Source organism: Magnolia sinica, chromosome 1 (genome assembly GCF_029962835.1).
Source record: "Magnolia sinica isolate HGM2019 chromosome 1, MsV1, whole genome shotgun sequence".
NCBI lineage: Eukaryota > Viridiplantae > Streptophyta > Magnoliopsida > Magnoliales > Magnoliaceae > Magnolia > Magnolia sinica.
The window spans coordinates 136423263-136442193 of NC_080573.1; the positions used below are offsets into that span (position 1 = coordinate 136423263).

Genomic DNA, 18931 nt, shown 5'->3' on the forward strand with positions numbered 1-18931 from the left:
CTCTAATATATAGGACACGACTCAGGATCGCTCGCAAACGCCGATAACAGATCATAGGTCGCTGAAACTCGACCGGGAGGACCACGGAGGCTTACGGAACGGTACGGTCTAGGATACGGGCCTTACACATGAGCTCTGGATCAAGCTGATATTTGGGCCCTAGCCCTAATATGACACGGCAAAAAGGATGGGTGGCATGGATTATACACATACATTAATGTGAGCCCCACGACTTTGGTCCTTGCCCATAAAGGTTCCGTATACATCACTTTATTGGCATTAAATACGACATAACTTTTTATTTCCTGAAAAACTGTACAACTATTGAAACAAGGATAAGGGCATTTTGGTCCAAAGAATTTTCAAAAGCTTGTCAGAAGGCCACTTTTGAGAAATTTGGAACATCATAGCTTTCTAGATAATTTGCCCAAACTTTGAGTTCAATACGGTCAAAATCCCATAGCTAAAACAATGCATTTTCCCCCAGGGGAGAGTGCGCTTTATTTCAAACCTGATAAAGCCTTGACTTACAAACCGATGAGAAATACTTGGAAAAAAAAAATACTTACCCTTAATTAAGTATCATCGTCCTCTCAGCCCTACCCAAATTAAATGGAATCAGCCACATGCATTCTTTTCAGCCGATCCACCCTACCAATGGCCCTAACTTCAGATACTTGACTTAATTCAGTAAAAATAAAAACTTCTACTTCTACATAGTAAAACATATAGCCATCCCTCCCAGCCTTAATTCCCTAAAACACTCCATGCAACAGATTATCCATTTGTAATCCTCTAATCAGACCTTTCTAACCATATCTACATCGTTTTCTTTCTCGGCGCCCACGTTCTCGAATTCAACATACTTGTACCACTTAGCACATGCAATGTAGACCACAAGATCGACTGCGGCAAGGCCCGCTAGCAAGAAGTAGAACCGATCCAAGTGACCAACGTTAAGGTTTTCCGGGATCCAACCTGGGCTATTATCCCTAGTAGTAATGCTCATAACAATGCTAACGATCAAGCAACTGACGTAATTGCCTAGTGAGATGGACGCCATGCAAAGCGAGCTCCCGAAGCTCTTGATCCCATCGGGTGCCTGCCCATTGAAGAATTCCAACTGGCCCACATACATAAAAACCTCAGATGCGCCGATCAGCACGTATTGGGGGATTTGCCATAAGATGCTCAAGGAGCTCCGCTCGGATGGTGAGGCGACCCTCTTAAGCCGCTCCAACTCGACAGTCCCAGCGGCCAACATGGCCAACATGGAGATCACTAAGCCGATGCCCATTCGTTGGAGCTCGGTGAGCCCTTTGGGGTTGCCTGAGAACCGGGCAGCAACTGGGACAATGATGCGACGGTAGAAGAAGATGAATGCGGCGACGCTGAGGATGTCGAAGGCAGACATGCTGGCAGGTGGGATGTGGAAGTGGGCCATGTTGGTGTCCATGGTGGCGCCTTGCTCAACGAAAAGAGAGGCCATTTGGGTGAAGACCACAGAGTAGATGATGGTACATAACCATATAGGTAGCATTTTCAGGACACGTTTCACCTCTTCTACTTGAGTCACTGTGCATAACCTCCATGGATCTGTGTTTATGATTTCGGCACATAAGTCTTCCCTTGTTATCGTTGCTGCCTTGTCCAAGTACCTGCCCAAATAATATAAGCCAAAATTCATACCGTAAGTGTGTGGAATGATGACATACCTTCAAACCTATGGAAACTATCGTACGTTCGAGCTGTGAGGTCCACCTGTGATTTGTGCGTGGGAACTCTTTAAAATTTTCACATTTCGAGTTTGACAAGGTTTAAGTTTTAACTATATATATATATTCCAGTCGAGCCCAGCCGGGCCGAGTTCAAGTCAAGTCAAGTCAAGATTTACTATGATCGAACTCAGCTCCTTTTCAAAGTGAGCTGGCTTGCATGAAGATTGCTCGCCGAGTGAACTTTTCCAGCTAGCTTGGCTCGTGTACAGCCCTAACTACAGTATATCTGTTGAGTCAAAAGTCAGAACCTGCTTTGTGACTGCCCTCTAGATGCCCCACTTTGCTAAAATTCTACCAACCAGACGATCCTGTCCATCCAATTAAAGGAAATTTACCCGTAGGATTGAACCCTTTAAGTATATCTTTGTGGGTCATGGAGGGACCCACTGGTTTATCCAATCAGTAAGCTTTTCTCAGAGTGGAACATCCATAGTGGGTGATAAAGGATGAACGGTTCCAATTAATGACTGCGGGCTACAAGTATGATGGAGGACTTTGAGGACCAGTGGTCCCGCAGACAATTTCGTTCTAAAATCACTAAAACACTGTGAATAAGTACTTACAGAAACTCATTGCTGTGGACCATCTTCCTACTCCCTGCAATTGCAGACTCTGTTCCTTCCAGCTCATAGAGCTTCTCTCCACCGTCCGGGACCTTCCTGTCCCACTTCCTAGAGGCCGCTACGAATACCTGAGCGACACGTGTCAACGGGTTGCCGCTCGGCCTGAAGTGCCGGTACCCGGGTGTGCCTAGTCGGAAGAGGAGAAGGGCCAGTGAGGCGGACCCTGCCGCCGTCCAGAATCCGATCAACCACTTGCCGGTATCCTCGAAGTAGACCAAGATGGTGTTGGAGAAGAGAGAACCCAAGTTGAGAGCCAGGTAGAAATAGCTGAAGAATGCTGTTTTGGACCGTCTTTCTGTGGGGTCCGTCTCGTCAAACTGGTCTGCGCCGAACGTCGCTATGGTCGGCTGGTATCCTCCATTTCCAAAGGCAATAAGGTAAATAGATAGGTAGAAGATGGCGATCCCGATGGTCGATACCGGCGTGCAATCTAACTCTCCGTCTCCGCAGCCAGCCGGCTTTAGCAAGAAGAGCCATGATGATAGTGATAAGAGCACTAATCCCTGATTAGAGACAAGTAATTCATGTTAACAAGCTTGCCTATCTAATGGACATCCTAGTCATGCAACTCATTAGGTGGGGCCCACGACCCCAGTCAATTCATCGAGATGAGGCCACACGTGTGAAAACAATGGCCACTGTGGGGCCTCCTTTTCACCTGTATGATCCATCTGGGCCATTCATTGGATGGCACGTTCACGTATACATGCTCATGCCAACAAACCATTCATGTTCTCACAGCTTATACCATATAGAAGCCATGATCTTATTATCATGATTATTGATAATCATGAGCTTTATATTTGAATACGAGCCATCCGGAACATGAACGGATAAGGTCGTCATAGGATAACCAGACCCAACAGTCTATATTCAACGTATAAGTACTGTAGCCCACCAGATGAGATGGGCAGCTTAACTTTTGGGCCGTGGCCGTGAGCCCCACATTATTGACGGCCTGGATCTTGCACAGGCCCTTCAATCGCTTCTCCTGAGGTATGAGAGTAGGAAACATTACCACTACGAAGATGAGTTGAAAGATGGCACAGGTCATGTATCGACCCCAGTAAGAATCGCTGAGGAAGGCCCCGGCAAGGGAGAACATGTAAACGGTCCCTGTCCACTTACTGACGGTGTTCGCTGCGTCTGCATTCTCTTGCTGCAGCACCCTTGTCAAGAACAATACCAGATTCACACCCACACCGAAAAATGCTAGTGTTGCCAATCCCTGATTCACTGCACCAGAATTCATATTTTTATAACTGTTATTTAGAAAATTTTGACTTTAAAATAAATAAACAATTTAGAAATTTTTTTCAAGCAAGCCTGAACCGTTCAAAGTTTGGGCCCCAACATCAACAACAAATGTCTCTAAAAGTTAGGCCAATCCATTCATCAAGTGGGCCAAACCTCTACATGTAGTCAGATCATCAACTATCCATTATTTCTATGGGGGTGGACCAGCTTGATTTTGTGATCTTCATGGTGGGGTCCACAGCTTGCATGGTTCAGATGTCATACAAAATTGATACATGCAGAGGATGGACATGTTGCAACTGTAGGCGATTAATTCTGGAAAAGACAGAAAGAAACGAAACAAAAGGGTAATTGGATAATTGGATATTAACATTAGGAGAAGCCCATGCAGGTTATGCAATAAAGCTCATGGACACTCCACAGGTGCAATCATGGAATGGTAGATTTGAGATCCAATCCATCCATCATAATGGAAACACTATGCTGACACCCTGTTCCAAGAATCAAGTTGATCCACTCGTCAGATGAGCCACGGTTCACAAAACAAATGTACGGCTGTGAAAACCTTGGCTGAATTTTTAAAATCCATCCACCAGTATAGCACCAGATTAGATTTTTAGGAAAACATGTACAAAGTCGGACCAACCTGACGCATGGATTAGATCTCACACGTATGTACCATGCGGGGACGTGTGGTATGTACACGTGCTTTACTGCACACGCTTAGCAAAGCTAATGCAATTGTACTATATTAGTTATTTGATTAGATTTTGCATTCTGGATTACCCAATAATAAAATAGCTGATTTCCATCCTCCAGAACATGCTCTGATTGCTGGGTTTCCTTTTCTATCAATGGACCCATCATTTGTACGGGCAGGATCAATCGCCTTTCCTTCAATTTCAATGGATTCGAACACCTGATAAAAACATAAATCTCAAATGCCATTTACAGATAAATCAAGCAGGCTTTGGTTATATATAGAAATTTCTATTGATCAGAAGCTGTGATTTTCTCCTACCTCAAAGGAAAGGTCCCTCAACTCCAAAGCTGCCATCGAATACTCCTCTGTAAAGAAATTCAGACCAAATATCACGTGACCATCATCATACATAATATAACCATGCATGATCTCCTAATAAATATGCAGGAAAAATAGGTGCAATGGTCAGGTGGGCCACATTCTACAACACAAATCAACGGTTGGATTTTTTATAAAAAATGGTCAAAGTTTTCTAAGCCGTTCCTCCTGTTTCTAACAACGTGACCCCGACTGATGGATGGACCAGCGTGATTTTAGGGAGAGATCGTCTACCTGGCCGGACCCACCTGATGGACGGATTAGATGTCACACGAGTTTGCCTTGTTGGCATAAGTGATAGCGTGTGGATGGTGGGGCTTGCACAAACGGGTGCGCTTGGCAATCCTCAGGTTCGTGTTCAAGTGAGAAAGGTCGGAGATTGGTCGATAGGATTTCCCCGTCCGCGCCGCATGGTCAAATTGATGGACGGGATAACCTGTAGTCGGAAGCTGTGTGGGGCCCATAGAGATGGCTGTGACAAATCCATTCTGTCCATCAGTTTTGCATGATCAATATAGGACTGAAGTCTAAAAAACAAGCATATCCAAAACTCTTGTGGGCCATACTACACGAAAGAGTGGGAATGGAAATGTCCACCGTTTAAACCATTCTGGAGCCGACCATGATGTTTGTATGATATCCAAACCGTTCATAGGGATATTACCACTCAGATAAACTGTAAGCATGAAACAAAACGTCAGCGGCCCCCCACCAAGTCTCCGATGGTGGGTGTTCGATCGATGCTATTTCGTATGGTGTGGACCGCAGAAGTTTTGGATCTGCCTGAATTTCAGATTTCTGTGCTACTGCTCGTCTAAAACTAATGGACGGAGTGGATATGTCATGGGCATCTCCATGGACCGCACACAGCTTTCATCTACAGGAATTTTCTGTGCCCGGGGCACAGGCAATCCTTGGGTCATGTCGTACCAAGAAAAGAATAAAAATTAGGAGAAAAAGTGCCAACCTGGGACACGTGTACTACATCAAATCCATTTTCCAGGTTGGGCCCTCCTGGAATATGCCATATCTCAGTTTTCATTCTTAATCACTCATGGGGTGCGAAAAAATGTGTATGCTAAATATAGACAGCTGGTCATTTTAGTAACCGTCCATTTCTCTAAATACGTATATCCCAACTGAAGAGTGGACCGGGTTGAATTTAGGCAAGAAAATATTCACCGTAGGCTCCACCTGATGAATGGCAGGGATATCACACACACTTATCAGGTTCCCACGTGTGCTGCGAATGGCCTCTTCAATCTCCACTCAGCCGAAATCGCCCTAGCTCTTTTCAACTGGCAATGCGCTCCCACTGATATATTCTGAACCGTAGCTCCTACGTAAAAAAGTTAAAAAAAAAAAAAAACAGAGAGTAAATACGTTGATACTCTGGCACAGTGAAATGGATGATGCGCATGCAGTTAGAAATTATTGATAAACTGCATACTTCGCGTACGGAGTAATTTAAACTAAACCGTCCCATTATAGGTACCCCATTTAAAATGTATCATGAACTAGAAGTTACTTTCATTGTGTAATCTTACTATTACATTGCGAAGCATTTATTGGACGCTTACAATGAAAAATATCTAAAATCTTATTTCAAAAAACATAAAAATAAAAAAGTGTCCATGAATCAGAGGTTAAGAGTGCTCAACCCATCAGGCTTTTAGGGTGTAACTTAGAAACAGGTGGTTTAACATCTTAGCCAAGTTAACTTGAGTTAATATATGCAAGCTGTACAAGTTCTAAGTGCCTGCGTATTAAGTGTCATACACAGACAGAGTATCAAATAACTTCAATAAGAAAAAAGTATAACATGTCTAACTGTTATCAAAAAACTTATTAAATGCCTCAACATGTGAAATACTACGGCCATTCTGTCTACTAACAACCATAAATCTAAAAACTCTCAGGGGCATTTCTGGTTACCTTCAAACTCGATAGAGTAGAAAACAAGAAAGAAAAGGTTTCATAAAAAATCTAGAACAATGAAAAAATAAAAAGAGGAGAACTCACAGAAAGGAAAAACAAGAAGAGAGGCTTAGCTTGACATGAGAGAAAGAGATGGGCAGAGGTGAATTTATAGAGAGAGAAAGAAGAAAGGTAGAAAAAGTGTCGTTTTCAGATCTATTTCTTTTGCAGTGGAAAATAAAGAAATATGTGGCTGATAAAGAATGGATTCTTCTGGGGAGCATTTCTGCCACGAACTGGGTCGTTTCTTTCATGGAATTGCTTAGGTCAGTGTATTTATATACCCCTTCCAAAAGCAGAATAAGCCTTTTTGTTCTTTTTTCATAGTTTTCTTTTGGGTCTGTTTTGTATTTTTGAATAACTGCATCAGAATGCATAATGCACAAGTAGCAGAGATGATTAGAATTTCAGCGATTTTGTTATTTTCCGTTTTTGGAATATAGAATAGGAGAGCTAGCCATCCTATCAAAGGATGATAGAAGCACCCTTCTATCGTCCACGTGGCAGAGTAGATGGAAGATCACCATCCATACCACTGGTGGACCGTACCATGCATGGCCCATTGTTAAGAAAATGTAGGATAAACTACGGTTAGTGGCATTTGAATGGACGTGAGAATGCGGCACTGCCCACTTGACCGTATTGAGTCACGTCAAACTTCTTTTCTCGTTTGTTGATGGAGCACAGGATCGTGTTAATAACCAAGGAATTCGTGTTTCACATGTTTCAACCTGAAATACGCATGAAAGATCCAAGCTGTCCATCAGATGGGTCGCACCCTCAAGATCACATGGACTAGAATTGAATTTGGACCAGTGAACGGGTTTCTCTTAGATATACAGTTTCTATGTACTTGCCCGGTTTACTTAATGATCGGACTGTCCTGATACTTTATACAAGCCATCTAGCAAATGGGTCCATCTGAAAAGCAGCTTGGATCTAACACGTGTTTCGCTCTGCCATTTTTCAGAAGGGAGTACCAAAAGAAGTGTACTCCTCAATTAAAGCTTTGCCGAGAAGGAAGCGGATTCGCGGGTGTACCACACACTAGCTATGTAGTTGGTGTATTCACCTCAGCAAGTTCTGTGGAATCATGAGGTATGTATTATATCCAAATCGTTCATCCATTTTTCGAACTAGTTGTAAGCTTGAGATTAAAAATAAGACAGATCTAACTATCAAGTAGACCACACTAAAAAAAAGCAGCGGGGGATTGCACGTCTGCCATTGAAACCCTTTTGGGGTTCACTGAAATTTTGAATTAATAAGAAATTTATTTTTCCTGTCCATCCAAGTCTTTGTGACCTTATGTATAAATTGGGTGGAATATAAACGTTACAGTGAGCCCTACGAAATTTTTAACAGTGAAAATCATCATCTCTGCTGCCATCCGTGGCGTGGTGTGGTGTGGATATAATTACTCTAAAATGATCTCGAAAATGGATGAACGGTGTGGATATAATAAATACATTGTTGTGGGGCCATGTAAGTTTGATCTCCTTTGAACCGTTCGTACAACTCGGAGCTAGCCAAACCGCTTCCTGCCGGCACCACACGCGTGTACGAGACAGCTCATGTACACGCGAATACGTGAGATGAAATACATCACGCGGTATTGCTATGGGATAGCTCGGGACTATAGCCTTTGGATCTTTGGCCATATTTCAATGATCCAAGATTTTCATGTGATGGGCCTCACCTTGGATGGAGATATTGTGAATTGGAGTGTTTTAAACCTTTGATCATTTTCCTTTTTCTTTCTTACTATGAAGCGTATCTTTCAATTTTGAGTAATCAAAGGGTTAAAATGTTTCAATCTTATTTTTTACCTTATCATATATCCACGTTCAGCCATCGAATGAACGGTTTGGATCAATGAAAAGTAACCGTAAAACGTGACAGAACATATCACCATTCGTAGGGATAAATGCCACCACACCTCAGTGGATCATTTTTAAGCCCACAGCGTGTAAGAGTCATATCAAATATATACGTCACATGTGCCAGTGTCAAGCATGAGATCCAGTCCGTCCATCATGAAGCTCCTCATATTTAACGCTTTGAAATGAAAATCAGGATTGGTCAGATGAGCAGGAAGTCCACAATCACAAAAGAAATGGACGGACGAAAAATATTGGCTACGTTTTTTTTCCCCTCAACGAATCGCTCTATTTTTGCCATTTGGTGCGCCGTAAGAGTAGACCGGACTGATTTCCGTATCACCGGATCTACATGGTGAGATCCACGTGATCAACTGCCACGACCTGATGCCCTTTGCACGGAGGAAATAAGGTAGCAGGTGCATGAACTGCCTCGTATGGCCGTGTCGGCATAGAAATCATCATTACATTATATTGCCCATTTTTGGAGAAATAACTGATGCTGCCCCTGAATTATCACGTGGGAGACAGATCTGCCTCGCTGGGTGCTCGTTACAACAACGGCGTGATCGTCCGCTTATCATGTGATTTAAACAGAAGGCCAACCGTCAGATCTCCATATCACACATTAAAGACCAACGACGTAAAATCCTCTTTAGAGTGGGTCCCACCGCTGGTAGACCGGAGTGGAAGAGTATCCCTAGTCTAGTTTCTATATTCGTCCAAACGGACCTGAATACTGTACAACACCTGTTCTATGTGTAGGGGTATTTAGCGGTGTCAATGGGCCGGGCTCGGTCCTGAAAATACGAATTTTGAATCGGCCCTACCTGACGTCCGGACTGAGACAGTTCAAAATCCGGGCCGATACGTACACCAAGCCCGTCACGTTGACACCTATACCCTTGTAGCGGGCGCAGCTAGGTGGGTAGCACCGCTGACTGTGGGGATCACCTTGATGTACGTGACTACATCAATACTATCCATCCGTATTGAAAGCTTATTCTAGGGTATGATCCAAAAAAATAAAGCAGATCCAAATCTCAGATGGACTATAGTGTAGGAAACAGTGGTAATTGATCGTTAAAAACTTCTTGTAAGCCACGAAAGCTTTGGAACATGATTATATTTGTGTGGTTTCTTCATCCAGGTCTTTGAGACCTTATCAACAGGTTGGATGGCAAATAAACATTCTGGCGGAATTCATGGCAAATAAACATTCCGGCAGAATTCATGAAGTTTTTAACAGTGGGGATTCAATCATGACTGTTTCCGATGGTGTGATCTACCTATGAATTGGGTCAGCTTCAATTTTTGGATCATACCGTAGAATGAGCTGTCAAAATGGTTGGACGGTATGGATTTAAGGAACATGCATCATTGTGAACCCTAAAGTCAGGGATCCCAACCACCTCAGTGAATCCTGGATCCACCAATGCCGTGCCCGCGTATTGCCCAGCCGGTCGCTACTGGACAGTGCTCTCTGGGCCCATCTTGACAAGAAGACATGATAACAGTGATGATTGAACGCCCACTACTAAAAACTTCCTAACACCTATTGTAATGTTTATAATTTGCCATCCAACCTGTTGATAAGGTCACACAGGTCTGGATGCACCGAAAACACAAATACAAGCTTGATACAAAACCTTCTGCGGCTCAATGAAGCTATTGTAATGTTTATTTGCCATCCAACCTGTTGATAAGGTCACACAGGTCTGGATGCACCGAAAACACAAATACAAGCTTGATACAAAACCTTTTGTGGCTCAAAGAAGCTTTAAATGGCGGTGGAGTTCTCATGTTTTTGTAGGGTGGGGTTTACCTGAGATTTAGATATGCCTCCTTTTTGAGATCATGCACTAAAATAATTTGGAAAAATGGATGAATGGCATGCATATAACACATAAACCATGGTGGGCCCATAAAGCACCAGTAGAAGCCAATCTACATCCTTTTTATGGGACCCAGATTGCGTCCTACCCCGCCCAGCTCCAGAAGGAGCTCTCGGGGGCCACCGTGATGTGTGGGCCTTAGGAAGGTTTTAACTGTGGGTGTCACTATCACCGCTACTCACTTAGCCTTGGATCTGCCTCATTTTTTTTGCTTATACACTAAAGTAATAAGGCAAAAGCGATGGATGGTGTGGATAAAATCCATACATCATGGTGCCCCGTTCCAATCCTGAGATGAGCAAGGTAGCTAGAACGCAATCGGCGTTCTTTTTAACGAGGTTGTAAAACACCCAATCTCTCTGGGGCCTACCATGTTGTGCATGTAAAATCAACCCGATCCATCGTCCATCAGGTGAGATTTTGATTATCATGGATCCAAATATCAGTCAGATCTAATACCCAGGCAGGCCACACCACAAGATGGATTGCCAACTACGTCTGCATGTGGCGCCACAATGGTGGTTCTCTTTCCTCCTACCCCATCATCAGATATCTAAAACGCAGGTGGGCCACACTAAAGTTTTTCATTGGGTGGCATGTCTGAGTTTTTTTTTTTTATATATATGGGGCCGATCCTTTTATGTACAGTGGAGATATGGTTTCCGGGTGGGCCCCGCTGTGGGTAGACCCCATTCGAGAGTCTCTGCCTCAGCATGCGTCTAAAACTGCCATACGTACCTTTTTACGAGGTTTGGTGACTGATGAGAAAGACGCGTCGTAATCCCCAAAGCCGCCGGATTCCGGTGAAGGCGAGGAGAGCGTTTCCCCACTATCACGTGGCCACGGCCTCGTTGTATCTCCACCAGCCACAAAACGACAAAAACACGGGAAACCTGTTGTCATTTACGTGAGGGATGTGGGTCAGATGTGGCTGGAGAAATTCGCCTGTAAATTCTGATTCTGAATTCCCTGGGTAGAGATTTTTATACTTGGGAATGGGGTCACGCAAACATACTTTTGAACAGAGTTTCAGAAGCCTCCGGCTACCGGCTGACACCTGTTATTTCCATATTTTGGGGGAGCGGATTAGCTGTGGCCCCATATTGACCCAAGACGACACGTCCCCTAACGTGGGGCCCACGGTGATGTATGTATTCTATATCCACACCGTTCATCCGTTTTTTCAGAATATTTTAAAGTAAGAACCCAAAAAAAAGTAGATCCATATCTCAGTTGGACCATTCTATAGGAAACAGCGGTGAATGTCTATTAATGGGCCTTTTTTTTTTATTAATCTGATATTTGTTTTTCCCTCCGTACAGTTTTATTTGACCTCATCAGCAGGTTGGATGGCATATAAACTCTACCGAAACATTACGGTGGGCTTAGGAAGTTTTTAATGGTAGAGCGTTCAGTCACCCCTGTTTCATATGGTGTGGTTCACCTGAGTTTTGGATCTGCTTCACTTTTAGGCTCGGAGCCTAAAATGATCCGGAAAAACGGATGAACGGTGTGGATGAGAATATATACATCAAGGTAGTCCCCACGTCAACGGCTGCACCGTCTTGGGTGGGGCCGGGGCCGTGCGAGTACTGGCCTCTCACGCGTGGCAACAAAAGACACGTCGGCATGCTAGTCTCCTCATTATGTGGGGGGCATGTGTATCGATCCATGGTCCCCGTCCATCGCAGTTCTATCACGCATGATCTACACTACCACACGTGTAGCACGAGCATCCCCCAGTTAAATATCCAACGCGCCGGGAGCAATTTTTAACTGGATGTGGCCAGACTGGCGTAAGGCACGCGTACGGCCTGCATGACTTGCGTAACTGCGAGCGCTACATGGGGTAAACATGCATCAGATCCACCGAGTCTACTATCAGGTGGATTCTAAAAATCAATTCAATTTAAACGTTTAGATGGGCCACACCATGGATAACGGTGTAAAATCATGCCTAAAACTTCTAAATTCACAGTAGTGGGTCCCACACATAATTTAGACGATTTTAATGGCAGGAATTACCATCTCAACTATTTTAAATGGGGTAGCCTACCTGAGTGTTGAATCAGCATAACTTTTATGTTTTTGTACAGGTACAAGGTGACACGTCGGATGAACGGATTGGATCTCACACACATGAAGTCTTTCAGTCCACGTCAGCGAAAGTCCTGCGAGAGTCACGCAACCAGTTTCGTTTTGACCGGGAGAAGTAACTGATTCGTCCCACCACTTCAGTTGAAAGCGGTGGGTTAGGTAGAATTCGAAAAGGGTAAGACGGTCTCTCCACCGTACACGTGGCTCCAGGATCTATGATTCGGGCCTATCCATCGGCGGTTTCGGTTCTGCATGTAAAACGGTTCTGAAACCACACTAGTTGCAGTAATTTTGCTGTCAAATTAATGGCCTTCAAACAGATCTTCAGACAGATGTTGAAACTCAAGAGGGAAACGTGTAGAAATTTAATGGACTGGATTTTCTGATAGATTTGATGCCATCCATCCATAGTGTGACCAACTAGATGTGCAGTCGAGATTGATACATCCCACTGAGAAGTGTATGGTAGAGAGAGGGATGTAACATATTCCAGTTCTACCATATTTACCACACCACAGTTAAAATCAATTTCTGCCGTGATTTACTGACTGTCCATCTTGAAAATAACTACCCTTCTGCTGCCAGAGGACAGGAATCCTCTATAACACCATAGTATCCAATCCACTCCGTACATCAGGTTCTGTCCTTTATTCTAGATTCTTGGAACAATATTCGATCAGATCCAATGCTTATGTGCGCCACAAAAGTGGAACAATGGGGATAGTGTGCCAATCATAGGTTTATGTGGGCCACACCGACTGGACTTAGATGTTTAAGGAGCACTTTTACATGGTTCCCATTGTTTTAGCCCACAGGAGTTATTTAACAGGCTGTTAGTTTATATGTACCTTAAAATAAGGGTTCCTCTGAATTGTGTAGAATCACATATGCATCTGCGATTCCGGCCCTTCCAACCTGAAATTTACCCGGAAAAAGGAATAATAATAATAAGGGTACCTTTTTTTTGTAAGTATATACACCCGACATATCATCTACTTTTTATCATTCGACCGGAAAAAACTTAAATTATCAAATTAGATTACTTTTCGAGTGGAAGTATAGTATGGACTTGTCTATTGTGCTAATTTTTTCTAATAATGGACTAGCCTAAAGTGCTATTTTTTCTTAATAATAATTACCTCTTTCAAAAAGGGAGTGGATTCGGTGACACCCAGCCTCACCCAAGACGGTGCCCCCTTCACCGTGGGGCCCACCTTGGTGTATGTATTATGTGTCTACTATTTTTTTTCATACTATTTCAGGGCATGATCATCAGGTGGACCATGGTGGCAATTGAACCCCTGCCACTAAAAACATTTTAGGACGCATATTAATGTTTCTATAGGGCTTAATTGACATCCAATCGGTTGATAAGGTGACCTAAGCCTGAAAAAACAAATATCAACTTGATCCAAAACTTTTTTGGTTCATTAATGGTCAACCACCACCGTTTCCTATGATATGGTCCACCTAATTATTTGATTTGCTTCATATCTAAGATAATATATCAAATGAACTTGAAAAAATAAATCGACAATGTGGATATAAAACACATGTGTCAAGTTGGGTCCAGCATCAAATTTTATAAATAAAAGAAAAAAAAAAAAAAACTAATTACGTCTTTCAAAAGGGAGCGGATTAGGTGATAACCCAGTCTCACCCAAGAAGGTGTGGCCATTATTGTGGGACCCACCGTGATGTATGTATACTATATCTATAGTGAATGTGCATTTTTTTGGACCATTTTAAGTCATGAACTCAAAAATAAAGAAGATCTAAATCTCGGGTGGACTATATTCTAGGAAACAGGGACGGTTGAATACTTTGCCATTCAAAACTTTTTAGGGCCCACGTCAAGGGTTGTTTGGATACTTGTAAAGTAGTTAAATAGGAATCTATTTACGGGTAATCAGATTAAACGGATCGTTTGGATGGGTATATATGCCAGTAATTATATTATAAGCTGTAATTTGATTACAGTTTTTAGCTTTAATTTGAAAAATGAGAAAAGGTCATTCTTTATATGGTAGCTAGCTTGAGAGATTTCATGCAACATGTATAATTTTTGAAAATTTTCAAAGCAATGAGAGTTGTGGATCATCTTTTAATGATTACAAAGACCTTAGATGAAAGAAGAATATGAAAAAGAAGACAAACCTTTCTCCCTCTCCCTTTCTATTACCAGTGCTATAGTTGAAACTTCTTGTATGTTAGGATGTTATCAAAAATCAGTGTTTTATTTGAATTAATGGGCCCACTTCTATAAGCCACTAAATAATTTGTTTACTATAAAAATCAAGCTTTATTGATTTAGGCTTATCCCAATAATAGATTTTACATAAAAATTTTATATGTCAATTATTTTTCAAAAATTTATCACTACTACAAGCTCTATTATCAGTGAATACTTAAATGGAGGCGGTAAACATATTTCAAGCTATCAAAGCACTTAAAACCAAACAGAACCGCATATAAAAACTTTACATATGTAATTAGATTACAACTTAATAAATTTACAAGCATCCAAATGACCCATTAATGTTTCCATAGTCCTTATTTGCCATCCAATTTGTTGATAAGGTCACATAAGCCTTGACGAAGAAAAAAAAACAAATATCAACTTCATTTAAAACTTTGTACTTTGTGTCCCGTTAATGGCCATTCACCACTCTTTCTTGTGGTATGATTCACCTGATAATTGGATCTGCTTCATATTTGAGATAATGTCTTAAATGATGTGGAAAAGCGGTTGGACGATGTGGATACATAATACATTTATCAAGGTGGGCTCCATGGTAAGCTAGCCTTGGGTCACGTAATCTTTATCCAAAAGGTATGATATGATTTTCGTTCCCCGATTGGACAACACATAAGGGTCTAAAAATAAGCTTCATTTATGATTTGGACTACATAATTGGAAGCAAGGCACAGGACAGGCAATGCCCAACCTATTTCCATTAATATGGCCCATGTGAATCATGGATAGATATGATTGTTGGGATGGATGCTAAATTATTGTGTGAAATCTAGTGGTTGATGTAAAAATCCTCCCGGTTCTTTCCTTTGGTATGACCCATCAGAATCACATATACTTTTCCATTTTTTCATTTGGTATGGACCATTAGAATCACAGGCTACTCTCCTAATAATCTATTGTACATTATGAGAGTATCATGATGCATGGGCCATATAAAATCCTCCCATATGTTTCCTTTGGTATGGCCCACCAAAATCACAGGTTACTTTCCCAATAATCTATTGTACATTTGGAGAGGAACTCAGATTTGACTTTCAATAGAGCCCACCATGATGAGTAAGCGAAAGCTACTCTAGTTAAATTTTATGATCCTAATTTAGCCCTAAAATTAAAAAATCAGATTAACTTGTGATTCAGGTGAGCCACATCAAAGAAAACACTTAAGAGTTAGATGTATACCCTTGATTTTTAAATAATGGTTATTTAGTCCCCATTGTTTCTCCTATTGTGGCCCACTTGAGTTTTCAATACACCTGATTTTTTACTGCATGTCCTAACATGAGCTCGAAGAATGAATGGACAGGATGAATATCTTACAAACATCACAGTAGGCCCCACCTAGCTTCTGAAAAGGCTTTGCTGGAATCTGTGCCCTCGGGAGCTAGCTGAGATCCCATAGTGACCCTCCATTAATGCAGTTACTTGATGTTAGTAAGTGCTCTATGGGTCCACCATAATGCATGTTTTTTATTCCCTGCCCGTCTATTTTGTCAACACATTTTAGATGACTATAGAATATATGAGGTAGATCTAAACTTATGAACAGGTAACATCACTGTAGGCTTTAGGAAAGTTTCCACTATGGAAATCAGTACTCCCACTGCTTCCTATGGTGTGGTCCACTTGAGCTTTGGATATGCTTTGATATCGAATTCAACTCCTAAAATGAGCGGGAAAAATGGATGGATGGTGTGGAATAATAGCAAACATTCGTGGTGGGCCCAACAAAGTTTACTCAGTAGGATAAAAGCGTAGCTCAGTATGCAATCCAATTTCTCTCCCAGCAGCCAGGATCTCCAATTTATAAAGACTTTTGAGGCATGCTCCATAAGCAGGCAATAGACCAACGGCCTGGATTACAGAACCAAGGACCCACTTTTAAGAAATGAAAACCCGAGTAAATCGTACAAAGCCTCCAACTCAAAAATATATATATATGATAAGGACAGGGCCCTATTACACTGTGTCCGACTACTTATCGAACGTGAATAATGTCCTTTTCATTGGCCTTATCAGAGATATAAGCTGTCTTGCACATATAGCCGTCTCCCACAGTCCTACCAAACTACAGTAGCTCTCGGACCTCTTTTCGCAAGAAGTCGCGCTGGCCCTCATTTCACCGGCCCACCTGCGGACACGACAAAGAAGAAAAAGTAGCTGTCACTCGGGCCACTTTCGAAAACGTCTCCCGGCCTAACCTCCTTCATGCCGGAAGCGAATCTTTCACGGTAATTGCTGTAGTGATCCCGTCCAACAAAAAATTCTGTAGTGCCCACCTGATTGTGTATGACATCCACTCCGTCCATCATTTTCTGCAGATGATTTTAGGGCGTAAGGCTAACAATCAGGCCGATGTAGAACTCAAATGGGCCACACCATGGGAACAGAAGGGATGATGACCAACCCTTGTGAAACCTTCTTAGGGCCCACCTAAGTTTTGTACCAGGCTGATATTTGGTTTGACCCTTCTTCCATGTGTAACTACTCTTATAGGCGTGCTGGGTGGCATATAAACACAGTGGTGGGCCCTTAGGAAGGTTTCCATAATGAAAAGCAGATGGCTGCACGTAATCTCTGTAGGGCCTATGGCTATCATGGATGTATGTGTTATCCACAGTGCTAATCTATTTTTTTGGATCATCTTATGGTATGAGCTTAAAGCATATCCAAAGCTCAAGTCAACCAGATCACGTGAAACAATGGAATAATGACGTGCAAAGTTGAAACCTTCCTGACCTACGGTAATGTTTATTTGTCGTCCAACCTGTTTATAACATCGCATGGACAAGGAAGAGTGGAAAATAAAAATTGACATCTGCGAATGGACAAGCATCAGTAGCAAGAAATTTTCAATGATAAGCGTTGAATACACACTGCTTTTTGTGATGTTGTACTCTTGTGTTTTCTATGTGCTTCGATTGTGAGCTTCAGCTTAAAATGAGCTAGTAAAATGGATGGATCGCATGAATAAGATAGATACATCTTAATGGGCCCCACAGAGTTTACTTAGTAAGCTATAGCTTACTGCTTCCTCTGGACATCCCCATCCCCATCCCCACCGTTCCTTGTAGTGTGGTCCACTTTAGTTTTGTATTAGCCTGATTTTTGGCCCCTCTCTCCACAAGGATATCTGTGGCATGATGTAGCCCAAGCTATGTGGGCTCCACTATGATGTATGTGTTTTATCCATGCCACCCATTTATTTATAGAGAATGAGCTATTTTGTAAATCCTAAGTTCGAGTGGGCCACACCACATAAATTAGTGGAGATTGAATGGCCACTGTTGAAGACTTAGGGGCTACAAAAGTTTTGTATTAAGTTTATATTTGTGTTTCAACCATCATTTAGGTCTGCATAAGTTGGATGGCAAATAAAACATCACAGTATACTTACATTGGGCAATTCCCACTGTTTTCTGTAGTGTGATTTACCTGAGCTTTGGATTTGCATAATTATTTTTAGATCATGTCCTAAAATGAGTGGGCAAAATGGATGAACGGTGTAGATAAAACACATACATCATGATGCCTCGTAGAGCTTGGGCTACGTTGTGCCACAGGTTCCACGGGATCCGCCTCCTTACGTCTTAACATGAGCTGGTGCGAATGGACCTAGTCGATATCGGACACGTCACTATGAGCCCACAGAGGTTTTTGTTGCACGGGCTCCCTGTAGCAACTGTTGCTGGAACCTCTCGTGCCTGAGTATGATGGTTAGTGATTGGAATTTATCATAACCTCGGTGGACCCCACCCTCTCAATGGGTATCAGCCAGGAAATCTGATGAATCTAAAGATTGTATTAGTATCGTTGCACTGGCCCCGATTTTGCGTGTAAACAGGTTGCTCAAAACTATTGAGCCGATGGTCAAGATGATCTAATTAATATGCTTTTTTTACACATTTAGGCCGATCCCATGATTCCTCGTGGGACGCGGATTGCATGGCGATACTGCCTGTAGCGAAGTAGTCGCTACTGGACGGTGCTCTGTGGAGCCCACCATGTTCCATGTGCTTCATCCATGTTTCCAACTTATGTTAAGGAGTGACCCCAAAAATGAGGCAGATACGATTCTCAGGAGGACCA

The 18931-nt window shown here is 42.4% G+C and overlaps 1 protein-coding gene across 2 annotated transcripts; it reads right to left on the reverse strand.

The window, feature by feature from the left end:
* Positions 1 to 489: 489 nt before the first annotated feature.
* LOC131219572 (protein NRT1/ PTR FAMILY 7.2-like) lies at positions 490 to 6106 on the reverse strand. Of its 2 annotated transcripts, none has more exons than XM_058214804.1 (6): positions 5934 to 6106; positions 4680 to 4726; positions 4445 to 4577; positions 3420 to 3637; positions 2342 to 2904; positions 490 to 1658 (listed from the first exon to the last, which is right to left on the reverse strand). In XM_058214804.1, exons 2-6 carry the CDS (start codon positions 4713 to 4715, stop codon positions 800 to 802), a joined length of 1809 nt encoding a protein of 602 aa, XP_058070787.1. In that variant the 5' UTR covers positions 4716 to 4726; positions 5934 to 6106; the 3' UTR covers positions 490 to 799. The 2 variants fall into 2 exon arrangements, with proteins under 2 accessions (XP_058070787.1, XP_058070778.1); XM_058214795.1 differs by having other exon boundaries at positions 5922 to 6106.
* Positions 6107 to 18931: the final 12825 nt, after the last annotated feature.